Source organism: Pelobates fuscus, chromosome 7 (genome assembly GCF_036172605.1).
Source record: "Pelobates fuscus isolate aPelFus1 chromosome 7, aPelFus1.pri, whole genome shotgun sequence".
Lineage (NCBI taxonomy): Eukaryota > Metazoa > Chordata > Amphibia > Anura > Pelobatidae > Pelobates > Pelobates fuscus.
Window position 1 is genome coordinate 36,634,498 of NC_086323.1, and position 27,233 is coordinate 36,661,730.

Genomic DNA, 27,233 nt, shown 5'->3' on the forward strand with positions numbered 1-27,233 from the left:
CCCTGAGCCTGGCTGACAATATAATTGCAAAGCAAAACAAAAATAAAAAACGATTTTCCTGTAAATGTTGATGCTGATGAGGGAGGGCCACATGATTGTGCTGCCTTGTAGTATGCAGAAAGTATTGGATATCAAGTCATTAATTAATCAGAAATCTTGAATACATTTAAAGGGAATGTTTACCCAATCCTATCCCGGCATTAGGGTGTGCTTTAATGCCATTGGGGTGGCATAACACGCCCTACGATTAGCCCTCCCGGCAGCAGAAATACGCACACTCCTCATCTGATCCAATCCCTGCAGCCAATCCCACCAATCCAAGTCATGTGATTGCAATGCCACTGCGATCACGTGACTCAGACCTGCACAGTTGACAGATTACATGATATATATGTTTTCATTGTAAGTGTAGTGATATTAATATATATACAATTTTATAATTATATATTGGGGGACCTGCCTGACAATCCAGGCAGAAAGTCCAGAGAATTTAATTTGCAAGCCCCATAAAACTTGTACATGGGGGCTACTGTTGTACTCTCTGAACACAAATATGTGTATTTGATTGAAGTAAGAGCCAACAGTATTACGACATTTAGAGTTAAAATGCCATGCAGAATTTGGAAAATAACTACATTTGTGGGTGCAGGTAATATGAAGAAGGTCAATTATGGTTGAATAGACATATAGCTCATTTTCCAGATTTTGTTTTGGTTCAGAACTTGTGCAATTGCCTCCGTCCTTAGATGTTAACAAATATTCATTTATTAGGTGTGAAAAATAAAATTAAATATAAAAATCCTCATCTCTTCATCCTGCAGCTGAGCACCTCCATTTTAGCTCAATCATTGTAATAATCTCTCTCCATTGCAAATGACAGTCGGCATAGAGAAAACTTACAGAAAAAAGGACAAATTAAACTATGTTTCTAATTCTCTTACAATTTGTCGGTTTTGTCCTTGTCTGAACTGAACAATGTTGCTATAATTTGCTATATTTTTTAATATACATTTAAAAGAAAATGGATTATCTCATGGAAGACAAAAGTTTCAGTTGACTTTCAATGTTTTTTTTATTGGTGTATATTTAGGAGAAGTGACAATTTATATACATATGTAAACTAATTTCCAATCAGCAACATAGAAATGTTACATACGATAGTGCAGCACTAATCTATCTACAGATCATCCCTATGAAAAAGGGATTGTATGTCCAGATAGCACAGTGATTTTGGAAACTGTAGCAGACATATCTACACATACATGAATCATATATGTGTGTTTTCCTTCTTATTTTTCTTTGAATAGAAGTCAAACATCTAATAGACCAGGGGTGTCCAAAAGGTAGATTCCCCAGATGTTTTCAAACTACAGCTTCCATGATGAGTTGGCAATCCAAAGCAGGGGCGTATTAGCCGCGAGGCAAACAAGGCATTTGCCTTGGGCGGCATTTTCCAGGGGGCGGCAAAAAACGCCGCCCCCAAATGCCCAGGGTAAATGTCTTGTTAGCCTCGCGGCTAACTGACATGCTGGGCGGTCGGGCGGCGAGGGAGCACTTCCAGAGGTGTGTTTCCCTGGTGGTCCAGTGGCTGCTGGGCGGCGAGGGAGCAGTTCCTCTGAGCTCTCTGCTCAGCTCCCTCGCGCGCCGCCCGCAGAGTGAGGCTGGAAGGCGGAGCCGGAATATGACGTCATATTCCGGCTCCCAGCCTCACTCTGCGGGCGGCGCGCGAGGGAGCTGAGCAGAGAGCTCAGAGGAAGTGCTCCCTCGCCGGCCGCGCCGCCCAGCAGCCACTGGACCACCAGGGAAACACACCTCTGCAGAGACACCCCCCCCCCCAGCATTCCCAAAGGTAAGGAGGCTGGGGGGGGTGTTTAAATAAATTAAAAAAAATTTTTTAATGTGGGTGAGTCTGTGAGAGTGAGTCTGTGAGTCTGAGTGTTATAGTGAGTCTGAGTGTGAGAGTGAGAGTGAGTCTGTGAGTGTGAGAGTGAGTCTGTGAGTGTGAGAGTGAGTCTGTGAGAGTGAGTCTGTGAGAGTGAGTCTGTGAGAGTGAGTCTGTGAGAGTGAGTCTGTGAGTGTCTGAGTCTGTGAGTGTCTGAGTCTGTGAGTGTCTGAGTCTGTGAGAGTGAGTCTGTGAGAGTGAGTCTGCGAGAGTGAGTCTGCGAGAGTGAGTCTGCGAGAGTGAGTCTGTGAGAGTGAGTCTGCGAGAGTGAGTCTGCGAGAGTGAGTCTGCGAGAGTGAGTCTGCGAGAGTGAGTCTGCGAGAGTGAGTGTCTGCGAGTGTGAGTGTCTGTGAGTGTGAGTGTCTGTGAGTGTGAGTGTCTGTGACTGTGAGAGTGTCTGTGACTGTGAGAGTGTCTGTTAGTCTGTGTGTGTGTTTGCCTGTGAGTGTGTGTGTCTGCTAGTGAGTGAGTGTGTGTGAGTGTGTCTGTTAGTGTGTGTATCTGTCAGTGAATGTGTGTGTATTTAGAATGCGGGGCGGGGGGAAGGGTTGGGTGGGGTGGCGCGGGGGGGAGGGGGGCACCTGATTTTGTCCTGCCTAGGGCAGCACAAAACCAGAATACACCACTGATCCAAAGGCATTTAAAAGGCATGCAGAGCATAATGAGAGTTGTAGTTCTCCAACATCCGGGGATCCTACCTTTTGGGCCCCGGTGTAATAGCCTATGTCGCTCCAAAGCTCAAATAAACCGTACACTGTGTGGGGACCAAGTTCCAAAAATAAATATTACTATGATGATGTTTGTTATTCATATATTCATAGCAAGGGGAATGCACAATTATGTTTCCAAGGTAATTTCTGGCGAACTAAAATGTTGTGTTCTTACTTAGTACTAAATATATATATTAAAAAAAAAAAACTATTTTACTGTGCTATTTAAATATTTGCAGTAAAGTGTTATATTTACCACTTTTCCTTGCTCTCTGCGTACACAATATACAGGCTCTGTCTGTGAGCAGGCGACACAGTCATAAAATAAAACAGGCAAAATAACATAACAATAGCGCCTTACATTCTGCATAAGCTTGCCGGCATTGTCACCAGTCATAGAACACGTCTCTGAACTCTACGTCCCCCTGTGGAGAGATTCATGTATTAAGAAACCGAGTGGGTAAAGTGAATTTATCTATGATGGGTAGTGCATCAATTGTATGTAAACCAAAAAAAATAAAAAACAGTCTTTGCTGCTGTAAGAATATCATACAAAATTGCATTAAGAAATGTTAAGTTTTTTTTTTTTTTTTTTTTTTTTTCCGTGGTTGAAGTTTAATATTCTTTAGGAGCTATTAAGTGTTATTGATTTAAGGCATTGTTTGAGGCATTCTAAAAAAATATGTGTTTGTTTGCTGTTCCACCAACACTCTCAGCCCACCCGCTGATAATTTTTACTTCCTCAGTATCCAGACAACTTACATTTTACGTCAACCAGGTATCACTGTGCCGAATTGCTTTTCATTTCTTTGGAGTATAATCTTCCATTAGCAAGTTCTTTTAAATATATATATATATATTTTTAAGTCGTCAGCGATTTGTACTGGTTCGAAGGTGTTCTTCAGGAAGCGGCACCTGTGTTTTTCTAATCAGCATGCCCCCGGCATTCTATCACCTTTGAGGGTTTAACTGTTCACAATCAGAATGTATGGACCTTTTTTTAATGAATGGGGAGCTCAGCTACTAATTGGCTCATAGCATTAGCTAACCGCTCCAAGCCAATCAGCAGCAACCCTGACAGATGCTGCCCGAGACTTCCGTTAGCTAATATTTTAGGCAGAGGAAGAACAGGCGGCAGAGCAATCGGCACTGAAACACAAACATTGGGGATAAACCATATGTAAATGTTTGAAACTCTAAAGGGGAGACAGTGCCAGGGACCTCCATAACAACTTAAGTACGATTAAGCTATTTGCTTCTGTCTATTGAGATATAAAACACCCCTTGAATGCACTTACTCTGCCAGTATAAGCTTTATTTTGAAGAAGTCGATGCTTAAACTGTTCTGTGTTTATTAAGATTTCTGTTTCCATGACTTGTTTCCAAGGCTTGTAATAAAATGAATCATTTTACATATCACACTGTTGAAAATGTTCTGGCATACATTGAAGTAATTCGCATAATCTGATTTCAGATAAGGTGGCTATGTTTAAAGCAAGAGAAGTTTTATATTTTGTTTGCTTGGTTGGTTGTTTATGTGTTTTTTTATTTTTTTTTATTTAGGTGTAGGGAATCATGTTTTCACACACCCCATTATTAAAAAAAATATTTAACCCCTGCAAACAGCTATCCCAGTAGATGATATATACTATATAATATACTGTATATCTCACAGTAGCTTGCCTGCATAGTACCACTAATCCAAAAAAAAATGACAGGCAGAGGCAGGCCACCCCGCAGGGGCCGTCGTGGTCGTGGTGCTGTGATTCCCTTTTGCCCTAGAATAATGCCCAGTTTTCAGAGGCCACGTACCCTGAACTTGAAACGTTCTGAGGACATAGTTGACTGGCTAACACAGGACACCCAATCTTCTACAGCTTCCGCTCGGAACCTTGACGCACCATCCTCCTCCAGCTTAGCTTCGGGCACCTCTCAAGATACCACTCACCCGCCTGCTGCCACCACCAACACTAGCACCACAGCCGCTTCACTTTATCTGTCAGAGGAGTTATTTACACATTCGTTTGAAGAAATGAGTGATGCGCAACCATTATTGCCAGAGGATGTAGATAACAGGGATATGTCTCAGTCAGGCAGCATTACACAAATGGACGTACGGTGTGATGATGATGATGTTGTACCCGCTGCTGCTTCCTTTGCTGAGATGTCAGATACAAGTGAAGCGGTTGATGATGACGATGCGTCCATGGATGTCACGTGGGTGCCCGCTCGGCAAGAAGAAGAACAGGGCGAAAGTTCAGATGGGGAGACAGAGAGGAGGAGGAGACGAGTTGGAAGCAGGGGGAGGTCGTCACAAGGAGCTAGTGGCACAGTCAGACAGCATGCATCGGCACCCGGGGTCAGCCCGACAGCACGCCAATCAACGCATGCTGTGTCCACCACCAGAATGCCGTCATTTCAGAGCTCAGCAGTGTGGAATTTTTTTGTGTGTGTCTGCCTCTGACAACAGCGATGCCATTTGCAGCCTGTGCCAAAAGAAACTGAGTCGTGGGAAGTCCAACACCCACCTAGGTACAACTCCTTTGCGTAGGCACATGATCGCACATCACAAACGCCTATGGGATCAACACATGAGTACAAGCAGCACACAAACTCAAAGCCGCCATCCTCCTCCTGGTCCAGCATCTTCAGCCACATCAACCACTGCTGTCCTCCTTGCCCCCTCTCAACCATCCGCCACTCTGTCTCTCGCCTTGAGCAGTTCCCGCTCATCTGCCCACAGTCAGGTGTCTGTCAAGGACATGTTTGAGCGTAAGAAGCCAATGTCAGAAAGTCACCCCCTTGCCCGGCGTCTGACAGCTGGCTTGTCTGAACTATTAGCCCGCCAGCTTTTACCATACAATCTGGTTGAGTCTGAGGCGTTCAAAAAATTTGTAGCTATTGGGACACCGCAGTGGAAGGTACCCGGCCGGAATTTCTTTTCACAAAAGGCAATCCCCAACTTGTACTCGATTGTGCAAAAGGAAGTCATGGCATGTCTGGCACACAGTGTTGGGGCAAGGGTCCATCTGACCACTGATACCTGGTCTGCAAACATGGTCAGGGCAGGTATATCACCTACACTGCGCATTGAGTAAACCTGCTGACGGCTGACAAGCAAGGAATGCGTGGCATTGCAGAGGAGTTGGTGACACCGCCACGAATTGCAGGCAGTCCTGCTGCCACCTCCTCTACTCCTCCTACTCCATCCTCTTCCATAACCTCCTCGGCTGAGTCCTCTTGTGCCGCTGCTTCTTGCTCCACATCAACGGCACCCACCCAGCTCCCCAGGTACTATTCCACATCCTGGATACGGCAGTGTCACGCCGTCTTGGGTTTGACTTGCTTGAAAGCAGAGAGTCACACCGGACAAGCACTCCTGTCCGCCCTGAAAGCACAGGTGGAAAAGTGGCTGACTCCGCAGCAACTGGAGATCGGCAAAGTGGTTTGTGACAATGCAACAAATTTGTTGGCGGCATTGAAGTTGGGCAAGTTGACACATGTGCCATGCATGGCACATGTGTGTAATCTGATCGTACAACGCTTTGTGTATAAGTACACAGGCTTACAGGACGTCCTGAAGCAGGCCAGGAAGGTGTGTGGCCATTTCAGGCGTTCCTACATGGCCATGGCGCACTTTGCAGATATCCAGCGGCGAAACAACATGCCAGTGAGGCGCTTGATTTGCAACAGCCCGACAGGTTGGAATTCAACACTCCTAATGTTCGACCACCTGCTCCGACAAGAAAAAGCCGTTAATGAATATTTGTATGACCGGGGTGCTATGACAGCCTCTGGGGAGCTGGGAATTTTTTTGCCACGTTACTGGACGCTCATGCGCAATGCCTGTAGGCTCATGCGTCCTGTGTCAGTGTTTATCAGGGTCTCGGAGGACAGGTGTCAATACATATCTGCCAAGTGACCCTATTTAGGGGGAACAGTCCCTATTCTGCTCTGTGTCAGTGTGTATCAGGGTCCCTGAGGACAGGTGTCAATCCATATCTGCCAAGTGACCCTATGTAGGGGGAACAGTCCCAATTCTGCTCTGTGTCAGTGTGTATCAGGGTCCCTGAGGACAGGTGTCAATCCATATGTCAAGGTGTCAATATGTCATATGTCAGGTGTCAATCCATATCCATTGTGATTTAGGAATGTTAGGTGATTTATGCCCTTTATTGATTAAAACCAGACTGTGTAATTTTCCATGGGAGTTTTGCCATGCATTCCCCTCCGGCATGCCACAGTCCAGGTGTTAGTTCCCTTGAAACAACTTTTCCATCACTATTGTGGCCTGAAAGAGTCCCTGTGCGTTTTAAAATTCGCCTGCCCATTGAAGTCTATGGCGGTTCGCCCGGTTCGCCGGTTCGCGAACAAAATTTACGGAAGTTCGCGTTTGCCGTTCGCAAACCGAAAATGTTATGTTCGCGAACCGAAAATGTTATGTTCGCGACATCACTATTTGTTTATGCTTCTCTGACATTTAAGAGTGAGGGGATTTTGATCATTAAGTTTAATATATTTAGGAATAAACTTGTCTATAAAGATACATAATGCGAAGTCTGAATTTTCATTGTCTACAGACTGATTGACACAAACAGAAATTTTACATTGCTTATTACAATCCAATAATTCATTTTAAAAATGACTCACTTCAGAAATGTCAGTAACTGCAACGCATTTATTCATTTCTATTTACATATTTTTAGACAGACCAGTGACACTGTAAATTGCCTCCACACTGACACATGTCCTGTCATACAAAATTGTACTATTTAAACTATAACCCCTAAAAACAAATATTTTTAGAAGGTGACGTGATGTGATTTTCAATAGTTTTGATTTGATGATGGTTAAATACTACTACTTCTAAGTCTCGAAAACAACACATGCAGGTATGCCACACCATTTGCTAAAGTGAGAATTTGAAAGGAATTCAGAGTTAGTTTCAAATTTAAGTTAAAAATTGACATCTACGCTTTCAGTTCAGTTACTCTGGCAAAAAATAACCTTGAATTTACTTTGAATTCTCAATTTAGTAAATAGCTCTGTATGTGCTTATTAAAGGAAAACTATAGTCACCTGTAGCGGAGCGCTAATTCCACCTAGACTTTCTCTGCTGGTATTCCAAGAGTTGCTTAGGATCAAGTAGTTAACACAGGAAGAACAGCATCAGTACTAAATAAAATAATCCACGAATATCCCATCACCTTTCCCAATAACTGGACGACACACAGTATCAGGAGCAGAACTGATGTTTAATGCCACATACCCTGCTTTTATGCAACTCTCCCATGCACCCACAGAAAATTATGCATTATCCAATCACAAACAGGTTACAGCCCACACATCCTCTCCCCTTATCCTGGGAGATAACCCAATTAACCCCAAGACTATGGCATACACCCCTAAATTACACATCCCCTTATAGCCATGATCTGGGTGAGCAACATCACCCAGATCGGATCAGGGGTTCGGGAATTTCTTGGAGGTCTTCGTTTTACCGACTGCACACGAGGTGGTAGCCAAAAGGAGTTCCATGTATTTTGGCCTGCGGTCGGTCTCTGTTCGTGAGGTGAAAAACACAAAAATAGTCAATAGAATGGGCTCTGCCTTGGTTCGTATGAATCCCCTTGTTCGTGTGTAGCTTTTTACAGAACGCTGGGCCGTTTGTTTTCCCACGAACGGGTGGAGGTCTCTGAGGTGTTCGTGTTGTCGAGTGTCCGATTTGGGTTCTAGACACTCGACTGCGTTCGTATGGCAAGATGGCCACCGCCATGTGTTCGCATGTCGAACGGCGCCCACCCAGGGAATGCACAGTGAATTCGTATGATTCTCAATCAGGCTAGTGTGATTAACGATGGGGAGGTAAATTAGGGCCATGTTCCTCTCCGGGGTGGTCTGGTTGTTCGGCAGTTTGTTCGTTTGTCGAACGGAGATATTTAACATGCTGGCCAGTAGATTCTTACCGAACAACCAGACGAATGCTTCAGCAGCTCACTGATTACTTTTTGTCTTAAAAGTATCGAACCATAGGGAATTGAACATAATGTTGCAACAATAAACGTTATGGACAGCAAAAATTAAGGGCGCATCACCTAAACAACTTTAGTGTATAGATCAACTGCTTCATTAAGCTAAAGTTGTTTTGGTGACTATAGTGTCTCTTTAATGAAACCTTAATATCAATTATATGGGGAATTATGACAAAAACCTTATGGAATTCGGGATTATACCATACATTGCAGACATAAATTATCAATCAATGTTATTTCAACAATCAGTAATAAAACATGTCACAGCATGCAATCACAGTTATTAAATTTTAGTGTATTGAGACTCAAACCTGCTTAAGTGTTAAAATCCCACTTCTCACACCATAAGGGTAGAAACTAACTGCTTGATGACGGCAAATCATAGATTAACTTACATGTAGATACATTTTGCTATTATCATTTTGTGCAATTTAAAGATCAATCCTTGTCAATTCTCTAAACACAACTTGAAGTTATATAATCTGACAATAAAATATGTCTGGGACACAGACGGGCTGTTTTATTGTTGAAGTACAAGGGTCAAATTCATTCTTCTAATATCTTCCCAGCACATTAATTGTAACAATATAAAAAACATCCTAATTTCTTATATAAATGTAAAAGATGAATGCAGGATCCCTGTATATCTATTTAATCATACTCTGCGTGGGGGGGTGAATGCATATTCTATTGTTGGATGAAGAAAAACAATTCTTGCAAACAGAGCTGTGCATAGTGTGGGATCATGATTAAATAAATTGGATTTATTATTTTCAAGCCATTATTAATATTGAGCCTTTATATCTGAGAGTTTCATCTTACTAATATCAGTGTGATATCTAGAATACGAGTCATTTTTGCATGTTTTAAGCATTTGATTTATATTTTATTTGCTTCTACGTTGCTTCAATGTAAGGCGTCTTAAAGTAATATGCTAGGAAACAATGTAATAAATTAGAAGCAGATTCCCGTTAAAATCATGAGGAACGGGGGGCGTGTCTGGCTTCCGGTGCGGCTGGTCGCATGGGCTAAGAGCTCCGTCGGCTGCTCGACCTGACTAGCTACAATAAAAGCAATAATTTATCTCAAACTCAGAGAAACATCGATTTTTACATTCCCTGACCAACGAGGAGCTGAACTATGTCACCGTCCAAGCAAATGAAGCTACAAGACTCGATGAAATCGAGGAAAAAAGACCGCCGGAAAACGATCCAAGATGGCGACGAAGAGGCAGAAAACTTTTCCGACGGCCTATCTGATCCAGAATCGGTATCCTCTAAATACTCCGACTCCGTTGTAACGGAAAAAAGCCTCCATAGAATGCTACAAAACCTAAGAGCCACGATAAAAGCGGATTTCCAACGCATTGACGGGGACTTAAGGAGAGAAATAGCAAGTATTGGCGAAAGGACCAATCATCTTGAAAAGAAGTCGGCGGAACTGTGCTCTGCTCACAATGAAGTAGTAGACAAACTTCAAAGCTTAGCAGAAGAAAATACCATCCTGAAACTAAAGCTGGCGGATTTAGAGGACAGATCAAGACGACAGAATATCCGCTTCAGGGGGATCCCTGAAGATGTCTCTAACGACGCCCTCCCAGCTTACATTCTGTCCATCTGCAAAGCACTAGTCCCTGATGTGCCTGACTCTGCATGGGCATATGACAGAATGCATAGACTCCCCAGGCCGGCCCGACTAACCAGCGACAACCCCAGAGACACGATTGTCAAGTTTCACTACTACGTCCACAAAGAGGCACTGCTGTCTGCTGCAAGAAAATCCCCTACACTTCCAGAACCGCATGCTAAAATAGCTTTATTCGCGGATCTCTCAGCGACCACTATGGCACGAAGAAAAGAATTTATCACCATCACCAAGACTCTGCGCAACAATAATGTGGCCTATAAATGGGGATATCCGACCAAGCTACTCGTATGGCGCCAAGGCAAGACTCGAGTGATTGCTGAACCCGAAGATGGTATGAAACTACTGAAAGAATGGGGACTTTGGCACAATGAAACCGACCATCATGAAATCACCGCCGCGACTTCTCCCAAGAAAGTATCGGCGGATTGGCAGATGGCCGGCACGCAAAATAAGAAAAAATAGACTCTCGCATCTAATCCACGTCTTGACCGTGTTGGCGGTATGGGTATGAACTCGAACAAATGAAACAGGTCATATGCATGTTAGACTGTTAATTTTTTATGCTATAAGCAAACATACCATAGCATGTAATAGGGCACACAGACAAGTTGCTCTCACATACTTTCTATAGGTCGGGTTTAATCCCTCTTGCGGCATGTAACCACGTGCAGCAACCGGGGATTCTTCCCGACAGTCAGTGTCAACACCGCTAGACTATACTGCGACATGCTAATTAGCTCCATGAAGTTAGTCTCATATCCAGAGACCTAAAGTTATGACTGTAAGCACTGTTATTAGGAATTATATGGCGAGTGGTAGACTGTTAGTTCCTATGTTTTATACGAATGTCCCAGCGGCCGGGTATAGTCCCTCTTGCGGCATGTTTACCACATGCGGCGACAGGGGATTCTTCCCGGCCCTAACTGGCGCAGATGTTTGGCGTCACATATAATTTCGATCTTGGCAACTACTTACATACCCGGAGCTCAAGGGATAGGTTATGGATTATATCTCCTCGAGCATACATACAGCACTTTCAACACGGAGCCTTACGCTCTTGATCAACAATAGGCGTATTATGCTTACTTTATTGCCAGATATAAAAGACGTGCACAACTCCACTCAGCATGCTCCTCACCTGGTACTACACTCTGCTACCCTTTCATACACCCTTCATAAAGCCATAGTATTTACCTGGCACACAATCCCATGTAACACACACGCGATATACTAATATATTGAGAGAATCCAACTACCACTCGGTTAAAGACAAGGACCGCGGTTGGTCCTTACTAATAAGGTTCATATTTATCATTTTGTTCAGTAAGTTGTACTGTTATACTTTATTTCTCTTATCAGTTGTCCTTTATTCAAATGGCACTCAAACCACTTTCTGTCAGGTCGACGGGAACGCTCTTACCCCTCCCCCCCTCTATTTCAGGTCACCCCTTGAGTGCACTCGGTGTGCTCTCTACATGACCTTTTTGTGTCTCCCCCGTGAGGGAGCAGTTTGTACATACTTTGGTTTCTTTCCACTATACCTACCCCCTCCTTCATCCACCACCTCCCCTCATATCCTGCTCACTGCACTTCCACACCCAGTACCACATTGTATCAGTCCAAATGAATCACCTCCACAGAACCTAGCCTTAACTACTATAGGACACACTTTCTACGCGAATGTTGGTAAGCTATCATCAGGGCTACTCCAATCCATACTCTTAAACTCAAATATGAATAGCAACTCCCAATGCAAGTATTTACTCTATGCAAATGACTAACAGCGTCATGAAAATTTTTTCCCTCAATGTCAAAGGGCTTAATAGCCCCTATAAAAGGCGCCAAGTTCTGAGAGACATGAATGCCTCCAATGCGGCAATAGTATGTCTTCAAGAGACCCATCTCTCTAAGAACAACCCACCCATGCTCCGTTCCCCAAGATACCCCACGGGATTCCACGCACATGCAGACAATAAAACGAAAGGTGTTGCTATATTCTTCCACTCCGACTGGAGCTTCACTTTACATGCCCAATATGCAGACCAAGCGGGCAGACTGCTAATATTAGTAGGTGAATTAAATGGCTTACTAATAACTGTTGCCTCCTTGTATACACCTAACGCAGCCCAAATCTCCTTCCTATCTAAAGCCGTTAAAAAAATACTCCGAATGCGCAAAGGCCACGTAATAATCTGTGGAGACTTTAATTGCACATTAGATCCGCTCTTAGATGTAAAACGCATACACAATAAACGGCCAAATAAAATCTCTAAGCAAACAAGCAAGCTTTTTTCCCAACTCATACACTCACACGACCTATACGATTCATGGAGAAATCTCTATCCCACAGCTAAAGATTTCACATATTTCTCACATGTCCACACCACATATACACGAATTGATATGTGCTTGATAGACAAACTCACGTTGCCGCATTTAATTAGCCAATCGATTGAACCGCGAACATGGTCCGATCACGCCCCAATTGTTACCACTATTGCAGTTCCATACCCCGCTAAAGGCAGAGGCAAATGGAGACTAAATGAATCCATACTAGACGGCCCTGCACATTTACAAAAAGTACAGTCGGCTTTGGAGGAATATTTTACGATCAACAACACTGACGACACCTCCATAGAAACGCAGTGGCTAGCACATAAGGCGGTTATTAGAGGGGTTTTTGTCCAATTGGGCTCTTCTATTAAATCCCATTTTAACAAGGAACTTGCCACCCTGACCCAAAAACTATCATCACTTGAGACGTTGAACAAAGCATCCCCCTCAAAAGCTCTATCCAAACAGATTACTAGCACCCGCACAGCCCTCCAACATCTAAACACACAGGCATTTACAACATATGCTCGGAAGCTTAACCAACATTATTACCATATGGGTAACAAAGCGGGCAAATTGTTAGCAAGCAAATTGAAATCTAGATACCTCCAAACAAAAATCCCGTACCTGATCTCCAAATCCGACACCAGGATCTACAATCCCAACGATATAGTAGATGAACTATCCTACTATTACGAAGGTCTATACAACCTAAAATCACAAGGAGACACACACATACCCTCTCAATTAGAAATAGACAGTTATCTATCAAAAATAGATCTCCCACAACTTACGACACTCCACAACGAGCAACTAAATGCTCCATTCACAGAAAATGAGGTTAAAGAAGCAATTCGAGCACTCCCCAAACACAAGGCCCCAGGCCCTGATGGGCTATCGAATTATTATTACATCAAATTAAATGATCAAATTACTCCTCATCTTACAAGGTTGTTCAACAAAGTTAGACTAACCGGGAAGTTTCCGGGGGAAATGCTAGAAGCCTATATCATAACCTTACCTAAACCGAACAAAGCACCTACAAGTTGCAGCAATCTGCGGCCGATATCATTACTGAACGCCGATGTAAAATTGTATGCAAAATTGTTAGCCAATAGACTAAAACCCCTTTTAACTACCCTGGTATCGGAGGAACAAGCGGGCTTTGTGCCTGGACGGCAAGTTGGCGATAATACTAGATATTGTATGGATCTATTGGAATGGGCTTTTAAACATAAACAACGAGGAGTCCTCATGGCGTTGGATGCGGAAAAGGCATTTGACCGCCTTAACTGGAACTATATGACTAGCTCGCTATCAGCGTTTAATATCTCCCGACCCTTTATAAATAGCATTTTGGCCTTGTACTCATCGCCATCGGCTAAGGTATTTAATACAGGGTTCACTTCACGCAACTTCACCATAACAAATGGCACCAGGCAAGGCTGTCCATTATCTCCCCTTATTTTCATTTTATGTTTAGAGCCATTGGTAAAAACAATACAAAAAAACCCTTTACTTCCAGGTCTACAAACGCCAGACGGTGAAAAGAAAATTGCACTTTTCGCTGATGACGTTATGCTGTTCCTTCAAACACCGGAACAATCTATCCCCCACCTTATAGACACCTTGCATGAATACGGCAATGTTTCTTATTATAAGAACAATATAAAAAAAACACAAATACTTCCTGTCCACCTGGACCAGGGGATCATCCACACCCTAACAGATAAATACCCCTTTGAATGGCGCAAAACATCAATTTTATATTTGGGAGTAAAAATTGCATGTTCCCAAACACAAATTATTCGAGAAAATCACGAAACAGTACTAGCTGGGATTTTAAAACAAACAAATTCTTGGGAATTGGCACATACATCTTGGATAGGCAGGATCAATTCCATTAAAATGATGGTAATGCCCAACATATTGTACCTTTTTAGAACATTACCGATCGCCCTACCAAATGCTCTTTTAAACAGATTCCAAATTGCAATAAACGCACACGTTTGGAAAAGAAAGCCGCCGAGGATAGCGGCCCAGTCACTCTGGATTCCTTTCAATAAAGGTGGCCTTAACCTCCCAAACATTAAAAACTACTATAGGGCAACAATTCTAGCTCAAGGCCTAGATATCATCACTAATAGATCCAAACCAGTATGGTTGAAATTGGAGGCTATGAGTGGGGACACTCGGTCTATATCCGATAACCTTTGGTCTAAAATCCTCCCAGTATCACCATCCATGCTGACGACCACAAGGTTTTTATTGAAATCATGGATACTGGAGAGCTCATTACTATGCCCTCAAAAGGAATTACTATATGTAGCGCCACTACAAGCCCTTTCAGTTATTTCACCAAATCTACCGGTGCACAATTGGGTGGCAAAGGGTATAACTCATGTACATCTGTTATATGCACGTACAGGCCTGATCCCATTTCCAGATCTTCAATGTACATTCACGCTTACGCCACGAGATCTGTTTTTATACTTAAGGGTGAAACACCTATTGCAATCCAGAGAGATTGAATATATCGACCCCTCTACGTTAAGCATAGTGGGGCGCATAGGCTATACTTGCAAGGCGAACCTAGCATCCTTGAAATCCCTCTCCCTCTGCTATCTACAGTTATCACTGGCTAAGACGAATGACAAATTATCATACAGACTTCGCTGGGAAAGAGATCTAAGTATAGATACCCAGAGCTCTGATTGGGACAAAGCAGTCAGGTACACCAAACAATCATCAAAATGTGTCACTCATTGGGAAGCGTACCTCAAAGTGGTAATGAGATGGTATTTAACACCAGATAGACTCAGCAATATTTTTCCAAATGCTTCTCCCCTCTGTTGGAGATGCAACCTTCAAAAAGGTACGCTCCCACATGTTTTCTGGGATTGCACTATGCTTACCAATTACTGGACTCAAATCCAAAACCTCATAAGATCAGTAAGTGGCCAATTATTACCACTCTCTCCAATACTTTACCTTCTCCATTTGATACCAGATCTAGAACTGCTCCCCTCACGAGCCGCGGTGCTAAACATTCTCACTACAGCAAAGATTTGCATTGCAACCCGCTGGAAAGGCACAGCTTGTCCAACATTACAAGAGGTTATTGCCAGAGTCAACACTACATACATGTATGAAAAAGAATGGGCTAAGAGAGGAGACATGTCAAAATTCCATGCTCTATGGCAAAATTGGGAAGAGGTACAAAGGTTGCATGTTGCTGATTAAATCCCCTACACGGTAAAAAAAAGATTTTGTAATTTTGTAATTTTGTAAATTTGTAAATCTTTATGTTCACCAAGTTGATTGTGAACCACTTGCAAGTCTTCCTTAAAGTGAGCCGTAAAAGAGCGAGGTACAATGTACAATGTATAATGCCGATCCACTGTTGTCGAAATATGCTATTACGGTGTCATAATGGGACTGTGATCGCTGGTATGCCTCTTCCCTACCCTGATCTGTATATCTGTATATCTGTATACTCGTGATTTGAGAACAATGTGCTCTACTGTGTGTATTTTGCTACATTTGTTACCCCCCCCCCTTCCCCCCCCCTTTTTTCCTTTCTGTATCCCCCCCCCCATTAGTATTATTTATATGAAAAATTCTTCAATAAAAATCATACATTGAAAAAAAAAATCATGAGGAACACATAGCGCACTCTTTAAGATGTTAAAGAAATTTGCTCAAGGAATTAAACCATTAATAAATGGTTTAACCCCAAAGTTCTAAATCCGGTGCCCGTTAGCATCCAAGATCCTTGAAAGAATTGTGTATGTGAGATTGACAGACTTCCTCGAGTCCAACTCTCTGCTAGACCTGCTTCAGTCTGGTTTCCGCGCTAAGCACTCTGTGGAAACAGCACTGACCAAACTATCCAATGATCTACTCGCTGCAAAATCTTGTGGTCACTACTCTATCCTAATTCTCCTTGGCCTGTCTGTGGCTTTTGACACTGTTGATCATCAACAGCTTTTTCTCATCCTCCACAATATTGGTCTACAAGATATTGCTCTCTCCTGGTGCTCCTCCTACCTCTCCCAGCGCTCTTTCAGTGTTTCTTTCTCTGGCTCTGCTTCTTCTCCCCAACTCCTCTCTGTTGGTGTCCCCCAAGGATCAGTCCTTGGTCCCCTACTGTTCTCTATCTATACTGCCTCCCTTGGTAAACTCATTAGCTCCTTTGGCTTCCAATATCATTTCTATGCACATGACACGCAAATCTACCTGTTCTCTCCTGATCTCTCCCTGTCCCTCTTGACTACTGTACCTGACTGCCTCTCTGCTGTTTCTAACTGGATGGCTGCCCACTCCCTTAAACTAAACTTGACCAAAACTGAAATTCTGGTCTTTCCTCCCTCAAGTGTTGTTACTCCTGTGTCTGTCTCCCTCCAAGTCAACGGTGCCAACATCAGCTCCACCATGCAGGCTCGCTGCCTAGGTGTTCTCTTTGACTCCGACCATGTTCAATCTATCGCCAAATCCTGTCATTTCCAATTCAAAAACATTGCGCGCATCCGCCCCTACTTAATGCCAGATGCGACTAAGGTGTTGGTCTATTCCACTGACCTTTCTCGCCTTGACTACTGTAATCCGCTTCTCAGTGTTCTTACGTGCTCCCAACTTGCGCCATTACAGTCCATAATGAATGCGGCGGCGAGGCTCATCTTCCTGTCCGCCCGCACCTCCCATGCCTCACCCTTTTGTCAGTCCCTACATTGGCTTCCTATAAAATATAGAGCTAATTTTAAAATTCTGGTTCTTGCTTTCAAATCTCTACATAATGCTGCTCCCACCTATCTATCCTCTCTTATACACAAGTATGTCCCGTCTAGGCCCTTACGATCTGCTGAAGACTTACGTCTATCTTCTGTCCGTACTCCCACCTCTGATGCTCGCCTTCAAGATTTGTCGAGGGCTGCACAGTTCCTGTGGAACTCGCTTCCCTCCTCTGTTAGAGGTTCACCCAGTCTCCACTCCTTCAAAAAATCATTAAAAACCCACTTCTTCATAAAAGCGTATCAACTAAACTGTTAATAGCTCCTGACTGATTCCGCTTCTGTAACTGTCACTAGTCTAATACTATCCTTACCTTTTTGTGTCATTTTACCCCACTCCCTCTAGCATGTAAGCTCATTGAGCAGGGCCCTCAAACCCTCTGTTCCTGTGTGTCCAACTTGTCTGGTTACAACTACATGTCTGTTCGTCCACCCATTGTAAAGTTCTGCGGAATTTGATGGCGCTATATAAATATCATAATAATAATAATAATAATAATAATAATAATTTCCCAAGAACATCCACTGCAGTCCAAGACTGGAATCCGGAAGCCTCAAACTGGAAGCGGCAGATCGTATCTCAGCCTATAAGTAGCTCCACATTAACAAAACTGAGTGAGATACATATCTATTTTTCACACTCATTTGTGTGAACGATATGCTGAGAGCATCAGCTGACACAGTGGCTCCCAGTACGAGGTTTCCTGATTTAAGCCTCGGACTTCAGTTGATGTTCATGGTAAGAACGGGTTTAACCACAATCAAAACTTATACCATTCTTTAGTGCATTTAAGTAAGCTGGGGAACGGGAGTCCTCCTCGCACGATAACATATATATAAAATGAATGCCCAAAACTATAACTGTGTTAAAAAAAAAAAAAAAAAAGAGTCTCTCAAATGTTTGTTGGTTGAGCATTTTCAAGAGAGATAAATGAAGTTGTGAGATGAAAATAAATTCCATCTTTACACACAGTATACAGCATCGGTTGAAACATATTGATGGTGTGCTACAGTGCATGATGGGTGTGTACATTGTGTGCTGTGTCACAGTTGTGTATGAATCATATTGTTGTTTTTGCAATAGATTATTATACCAATGGAAAAAAAAATGGTTGTCAATCCCTAGTAAAAAACAATAAACAACTTGAAATAGCATTCATGTAGTTACAATGAGATGAACTAGAAGACAAAAAAGCCGTTTCTAGCACTAGCATTAAGTTATCAAGTGTTCAGACAAATGGCTATTGTACAGATTCTTCTTTGGAAATGAATGTCACTCAAAACCATAGTTTCAATGAGAAAGACTGGTTCACTCACTAAACTACTCACTCAGCAGTGAGATGTGATCGGGATACAATGAGATTTGCAAAATGTAGGCCAAAACAAACAAGTAAGTTCCAATTTTTAAAGTCGATTGTCATGTCAAGTCATTTCAATTCTCTGTTTACTGAATAAACACCTTTAGTTTCACTAAACTAGAATCGTCAGAATGGGCTTTTATGTAGCAATCCATCATCACAGGGGTGATGGGTATATTTTAGGAGTCCTTCGCACACATGATTTCAGCTACTTCTAAAAACAGCCTATACCATGCCGTAACTCCAACCTTAATACGTTATATGTTCAAAAGATCACACTGTGACACCAAATATTAAGAAAAATACAAACTGGATACAATTTGATGTACTCCAAGGCAGATGTATTGAGATAATTTTTGCAATGTCTTGGCTACTAATATAGCTTGATAAAGACTCTTAATACCCAGTCTTCTTCTGTTTTTTGGATTACCTTGGTGTGAAGTTGCTCTTGACTGGTAGCACTTGGGTTGCCCTTATGGCTTTGCCTTATCATATCTCCATAACTAAAATCTTTGAATGAACTCAGAGTATTGCATGAACCTATATTCCTAAACGCCACACTTGCGGTATTAACCCAAAGTTGTGCGGCATTAAACTATTTCTCTCTAAGTATACAGGAGCCTCAAGGCTAACAGAGAAATGGTGCCAAAAATAAACCTGTATATAAAGAAAAATCATCAAGACTTTCATAAGACAGAGAATAGAACCTCATGCATTGGAACACTCTAACTATAACTCATTTGCCTTTGGCAGTAGTATGACGTTATTATATGACCGTCAGTAAGTTAAGGGTTACTCAGAATACCATGACTACTGTAATAATTTAAAGTGGTCATGGTGCCTTTGAATCAGTATGTGCATTCTTTCACTTTGAAACACTGCACGTACAAAGGTGTAAATCCACCTTTGGCTGTCAGGACTGGTCAATGTAAATTCTGTGCAAAAAATGTAATCTGTTCCACCCCTGGCTTCCCATCAGTCCATCCTCCCTGGCATTCCTGCTCCAGCAAAGGGCAGTGACATCAGCCAAAGGGAGGATTGGGATATGGCCTCAGCAAGGGAAAAAAGGTTTATTTAACCGTTTCTTATGTTTGTTTCTGAGTTGGGGAGTGGATCAGCACAGAAAGGGTTTCTACAACCAAAACCGTTATGAAAAATAAGTAAATACATTATCTGACTTGCTCAAAATGACAGGACACTCTGCCTAAAGCCACAGTGGGGCCCACTTATATTGAATTGCTGTTATAAGATGTTTGCAATATTGCTCCTACTTAACTGGTATTTTACTGAGTGCCAATAATAATCCTGCGGATTAAATGACACGGATGGTATTTTCTTTTTCCAAACAGCTGGTAACCTTATATATGTGTCAATGAGGGAGCTCGCACAAGGGATGTTCCTTTAATTAAGCACTGTCCATCACATTTCAAACTTCTCGGCAAGTCTACAATGTCATTATACATGGTGAGCTCAGAACATAGCAAGAGAGATGAAATGATGTAATGATTATTAAAATGCTAGGCAAGTTCTGAGATATTGTTCTCTTTTTCTAATGAAGCCCTGAGAGTATCTGGATAACTAAGGCAGAAGATAATGTATTTGTATTGTTTTTCAGTCACAATATCCTGCTGTACGAAGATGGCCATGCTGTTGTGGCAGATTTTGGAGGTGAGCGGCCGAGCAATTAATGTAATATCTTTTATTGTCCCTTTTACACTGAGGAACGAGGATCTGCTGGGAAAATATGCTGATTAATGTTTTCAAGTAGTAAAAATGAATTATGAATCTGAAAATTGCTTTTTTACTCACATAAATCATTTTATTGATGCAACTATAACAAAATATGTAAAACTTATATAAAAGTGATAATCATGTGTTGCTGAAGGAGCAATCTGTATTTCTTTCTAAATTCCCTAAAAATATAAATGTTATAATTTTTTTGATATATTTAAAATAAATACAAAGGTTGAAGGGAGCAATTGTGAAAGTCATGTCCCTACCCAGAATTCCTTGCTGAAGAGTAGGCACTGTAGGCTGCGGAATGTTCAGATATGTTCTGGGCCATCATGTGGTGGAAACAATCAAAGAGGTCCTACTTTGCCCAGAATCTAGATGGGCAGATGTTATTTGAATCTTTTTTTGAGTGGTTGGCATTTGGTGTAATTTTTGGGATACCCAGGATTTGCCAGGACGGCCATCAAGACTCTTGCCAAAAACATATGTCTAATACTCCACAATAGTGTCTCTAAACCCAACATGCATTAAATTGGAAACCTTAGGCATTGATAGCACCCATAAAAGAAAATAAGATAACTTGGAATACAAGAGAAATAGAATGAAGGAGTTGAATGAAAAGAAAGGGATTTACATAATCAAACATTACAATTTTCATAATACTGAAATAGATAAACATTATACAAAAAATTATCTTCTATTAAAACATATTGTGGATTGGAAGTGCAATTAGTAGATCTATTTAGCATTCTGCTGGCCTAGAATATAGATGGCTAATCATAATACATGTACATATATAGAATCTATTTTAACCCGCTTAAGGACACATGATGGAAATATTCCGTCATGGTTCCCTTTTATTTCTGAAGTTGTGTCCTTAAGGGCTTAATAAATATAGTAACAAACAAAAATGGTGTCATTCTTGTCATAATTTTCTTTCACTTAAAATGCACTCACATTCCGGTCACAAGTGGAACCACCGAGTTCCGTTTCATATCTGGTTGGAAATATGAGGCTGTTTAACTGTTCAAAATGCTTCAGTGACTTTTCATTTATTTTCCTTAAAGAGCTCTCAGATTCATATCTCAGTTTTACAAGAAAAGTAAAGAAAAAAAAGTTATTTTTGTTTTTACTAGAATCAAGATTTCTTCAGTCACTGGATGAGGACAACATGACCAAACAGCCTGGGGTTTGCATAATAAATTTTTAACAGTTTTCACTCATTATAACCACACCGTTCTGTTCAAGTATTCATTTGTCAACTAATATTTAAAATGTTTGATGGCCCTGTGTAATGATTTTGTTAACCAACATCCACCGATTTCCGTTTTCTTGTTCAGTTAACATTGGTTACCATGAATAATAGTTATATGTTTAGTGTTTTTTGCATGAAACGATACCACACACTTTTCTAATCTTTCAAAGATAAACTAATATTTCCTGTGTCATGTATCAATAAGCAGGGTAAATGTCCTCCTTTTTTACAGCAGTTTCTCCAAACTTGAACTCATGTGTTGTTTGTTTGTCTACAATGCCCAATAGCTGGTACAGAATTTGTGGAACATCAGATTCTCAACAGCTGAAAGATCTAAAAAGCATGTTTACTTGCTGTAAGAATAAGAATAGAACACATTAACGGGTTACTCAACCCCTTTTGATGGGGGTGGGGGGGGTACTTCACTGTGTAAAATTACTTATTGGGTAATATGGAGAAGGTCCCTCCCCCATTGATTTCCAGTAAAACCAGCAAAAAGAAGAAACATCTTCTTTGTAACAATCATATCCCCTTTCCAAGAATCTCGCAGTCATCTCCTGAAGTTGTTGTTCCATTAGAGTTATTCCTACTAACCCTCATATATTGTGCCTTAGGAAGCGAGTTTTTTAGTGCCCTGGGATGTGCAATCTAGTCGTGGAGTAGCGTATTACGGCCAGTGGGTTTCATGAACAAGGGGTATGGGATATTAGTCTGTCCCAATGAAAGTTTTAAATCCAAATATTGCACATAGTCTGTGCTGATATTTGCAGTCATGCTAATGGGTGTAGGACGTTGGTTGAGGTAGGTGACCATAGTTGGTGCTGCTTCAAAAGTATCTTTCCATATAATGAGCAGGTAATCTATATAACTGCAATAACCCTGGATACTCTGGCCAAATTTCGATAGGATGCAGTTCTCCTCGTACACAAACATTTATGCGTTTGCATATATGGGTGCCATGGCCGCTCCCATCGAAGTTCCCACTACCTGAAGATACCACTGTTCTTCAAATCTAAAGTAGTTATTCTGTAGTGTCAAGGTGAGTAGTTCCAACACAAATTCTATTTGGGTGCCATGTTGTAGAACGTGTGAGTACATACCGCATTGCTTCAAGTGGGATTACGGTGTACAAACTCCTGATGTCCATGGTAATGAGAATTAGTTTAGGTTCCCAAAATTCTAGACTTGTGATTTTCTTAAGTAACATCTGGGTGTCTTTCATTCATGTTTGTAATTCCCCGACAGGTCCTTGGAAGAGATGATCGAGTCATTTGGCTAATGGCTCAAGTACCCCGTCAATTGCTGACACTTTAGGGCATCCAGGAGGTTCACTTGGGTTCTGTGTGTCTTTGGTATTGTCTATATGATGTAGGTACAGGGTTGGCTTTTTGTTAAGTATTGATAGAGCTTCAGGTCTATGTAACCTGCTTCCACTCCCATAAACAAAATATCTTCAATTTTATTTTGGATTTCTCTTATGGGATCATGGTTGAGTGACCATGATCCCATAAGAGAAATCCAAAATAAAATTGAAGATATTTTGTTTATGGGAGTGGAAGCAGGTTACATAGACCTGAAGCTCTATCAATACTTAACAAAAAGCCAACCCTGTACCTACATCATATAGACAATGTATGTAGTGATATCCAACAGTTGTCCTTTCAATTAGTTTTCATAATGCATGTCCATGACTACGATGCCTCCACCTTTCTCCGCCGAATGTATGACAAATGACGTATCGTCTGCCAGGTCTTTAATCATTTTCCGCAGTTTTTTAGAGAAATGTTGCCATTTATTCTCTTTTTTTTATCATCGCTGTTTGGGCTTCATTATTTGCCATTGATAGAAACGTTTTAATTGAAGGCTTGTTTGAAATAGGGTCAAACTTCTCCCTTGTTTCAATTGTTGTTTGTGTCTTGTGTAGGTCTGGTTTATCAACGTATTCTTTTACTCACATGCTTCTACCAAATTGGAATAGCTCAATATTCCATTTAAATTGATTAGGGCAGGCTTTAGGTACAAATGATGGCCCTCGACTTAATAGGTCCGTTTCTTCTGGACTAAGGGACCTGTGGGACAAGTTAAATATATATATGTATATATATATATATATATATAGAGAGAGAGAGAGAGAGAGAGAGAGAGAGAGAGAGAGAGAGAGAGAGAGAGAGAGAGAAAAATTCAAAGTTATCAAATTTATAAATAAGTCAACTGCAAAAATAAAAATATCAAATACTATATGTAAAAAGGTACTAAGTCAGTGAAATGTTAGCCAGTGCTGTATTTACATGTACAGTTGTTCCTACATGTTCATTATTGACACATTTCAGATGTCTTGCTGATTTCCTAGGCTTGTTCACCTTCATTATTAATTGATACATTATAGGAATGACTACAACACACATTTTTAAGCTTGACCTAGTTTAATAGGATATCGTCCCAGGATATTTGACCTAGATCAGCTGTTGCATAATCCATCACTGTGCTCCACCGAGATAAGCATTAGATTTACCTTGCACATTTGGACTGAACAAAATAAGAAATTTTGACATTAGATGTTATATCTCTTGAAACTATACTTTGTGAATATTATCATTTAAATGTTTAATGAAGACAAGAGAATACAAAAATTAACTAACATGCAAGCAAATGCTACCACATCATAGATATAAGTAGAAAATATATAAACCTTATTGTTAATTATGGATATTAAAGATGGTTTGTTACTAACGGGTACAAAAAAGTATAAAAACATGAGAATTATAAAATGTGATTTAGTTGAATTTTATTAGATGGCTTGATAGGTTTATAAAAGTTGGTTAGGTCAATTTTTTAAAGGTAACTTGGTAAATTGAAGACCTGGCCCTTTGACGCGGTCTTTTCTGATCATTTTTGACCTCTAATTTTTCATCTAGTCCTTTACTTCCTTTACCTCTTCAACTGGTTTACCTCTGCTTCTATTTTTCTGTTCTGTTGTTTTATTTGTTTGTTTTCATTTATTTGTGTAGTTTAGCAGCACATAGTAGAAGAATTGCTCAGTCGGTGCTCTATATAAATACATAGATTGAAAGAGAGATAATACAGATTATGGGTTGGCTATAGGTTATGGTTATTAATGATAGATTGGTTAAAGGAGAATATTTAAGAATCATGACCACTACAGCTCATTGTAATGGTTATGGTACAGAGGATTAAGGGGGGCTTCCTGTTTTGGAGTAGTTTAACAAAAACATGGGCTGAGCTCTCCCCTCCACTTGTAGGCCACTTCTTCAGAAACACTTCTTCTGAAACCTCACTTCCACATCTTCCACATTATCTAATACAAAGCATTGAAACCTATATGGTAATGATAAACTGGGAGAGCTAACCAAATTCCAGCTAAAACAAACCAATGATTCTTTACTTAAAGGGACACTATAGTCACCAGAACAATTACAGTTTATTGTATAAGTTCTGGTGAGTATAATCAGTCCCTTCAGATTTGTAGTAAACATGGTTTTTTTTTTTCAGAGAAAAGGCAGTGCTTACATTACAGCCTAGGTAACACCAGTGGCCAGTCCTTAGATGGCTAATAGAGGTGCTTCCTGGGGCAGTGTTGCACAGTGTGACTGACATTCAGTGTCTCCACCCTCTGCATGGAGACACTGAATTTTCCTCATTGAGATGCATTCAATGGATCTCTATGAGGAGATAGTGATTAGCCAGGGCAGTGTTTGGCTTGTGCTGGCTCTGCCCCTGATCTGCCCCCTTGGCAGTCATAGCTAATCCAATGCTTTCCAATGAGAAATCATTGTGATGAGCTCAAATTAACACTTCTGATTATGTCAGCCAAGCAGGAAGAACAGGGTCAGAGCCAGCAGCAGCAGACTGGAATAAAGGTAAGAGTTTACTATATTTAAGGAGGCCAAGGGGCTGGATGGTGTTTTTAACATTATATAGTGAGGAATACATGTTTGTCTTACTGACCCTGTAGTGTTCATTTGGTAGTGAAATGTATCTAATGGTTTTAGCAGATTTCTGAACACAAAATGAATCATTCAAAGATGTACATTTTAGTAGGAAAATTAATCTAAGGAGATTTCCTAATTTATTTTGCTTGGTAACAGCAGCAATATGAAAGCTGATAATATTAAAAAGCCAATTTCTACCTATTCCAGCAAACTAAATAAAAAATATTTTTATGACACATAAAATAAATATAATAAAACTACAATCTATATACAAACCAGTGTCATATACATCTGCATGTTACATAGTTACATTGCTTAAAAGAGACTTGCGTCCATCAAGTTCAGCCTTCCTCACATTTGCTCCCAAATCACAGAAAGGGACACTCCACTACCCAAATAAAAAATTAATAAATAAAAATCACTTTTTACACCCAATAAAAACATGCATTTATTTAATTAAAGCGGCACTGTCATGCCGAATTTCGTTTTTTTTTTAACCCCCCTCCCGCCTCAACTACATCCAATTGACCCCCTAGTCACCCCCAAATGCCCCTATGCCCCCCACATTACCTATTTTTTATTCTTTATTTTCTGCCCCGATCTATATTCAGGGCGCCGCCATCTTTGTGTGGGTAGGTGAAGTCCCTGTGGGACACGTCATCTACCCACACTAGACAGACTGTGAGATTCCCGCACATGCCCAGTGAAACATCTGGACATGTGAACGGGAATTTCACCTATTCATTCATTCATCAGACAGACGAATGAATAGAAAAAATCAGACGAACAAACTAACACTGTGTATCAGTGTTCGTTTGTTTGTTCGGTTTATTACAAGGAGGGAGCTACCAGCGTGCAGCTCCCTCCTTGCAATATGTAAAGACAGAAGCGGCAGGGAGCAGTGCTCCCCACCACTTCATAAGCCCCCCAGGTCCCCTCCTCACTCTATGGGGGTCAATATGACCCCCATAATAGCACAAGGGAGATTCAAATCTCCCCAATGCCCCTACTCGCTATACCGCGAGCAGGGGCATGTCCACTAAACAGTGAGCAGCCTGTGGCTGCTCACTGTAAAAAAAAAAAAAAAGGGTAATAAGGGGGGGACGAGGGACCTACTGTCCTCCCCTGCCGGCCCCCACCCCTGGACGGCGGGTGGGGTCCATAATGGGAATGAGGGGGGACCTACTGTCCTCCCCTCAGGCCCCCACCCCTGGGCGGCGGGTGGGGGCCATAATAGTAATAAGGGGGGGGGACCTACTGTCCTCCACCCCCCGGCCCCCACCCCTGGGCGGCGGGTGGGGGCCATAATAGTAATAGGTGGGGGGGGGACCTACTGTCCTCCCCCCCGGCCCCCACCCCTGGGCGGCGGGTGGGGGCCATAATAGTAATAAGGGGGGGGACCTACTGTCCTCCACCCCCCAGCCCCCACCCCTGGGCGGCGGGTGGGGGCCATAATAGTAATAGGGGGGGGGACCTACTGT

At 41.6% G+C, this 27,233-nt stretch overlaps 1 protein-coding gene across 2 annotated transcripts in view; it reads left to right on the plus strand.

The window, feature by feature from the left end:
• The window catches only part of TNNI3K (TNNI3 interacting kinase), a 203,524-nt gene that overhangs the window by 88,477 nt on the left and 87,814 nt on the right, over window positions 1-27,233 (plus strand). For both annotated transcript variants that reach the window (XM_063427225.1, XM_063427226.1), the window contains 2 exons: window positions 20,429-20,481; window positions 21,684-21,736. In XM_063427225.1, coding sequence (XP_063283295.1) covers window positions 20,429-20,481; window positions 21,684-21,736 — 106 coding nt within the window. The remainder of the gene's footprint in view (window positions 1-20,428; window positions 20,482-21,683; window positions 21,737-27,233) is intronic.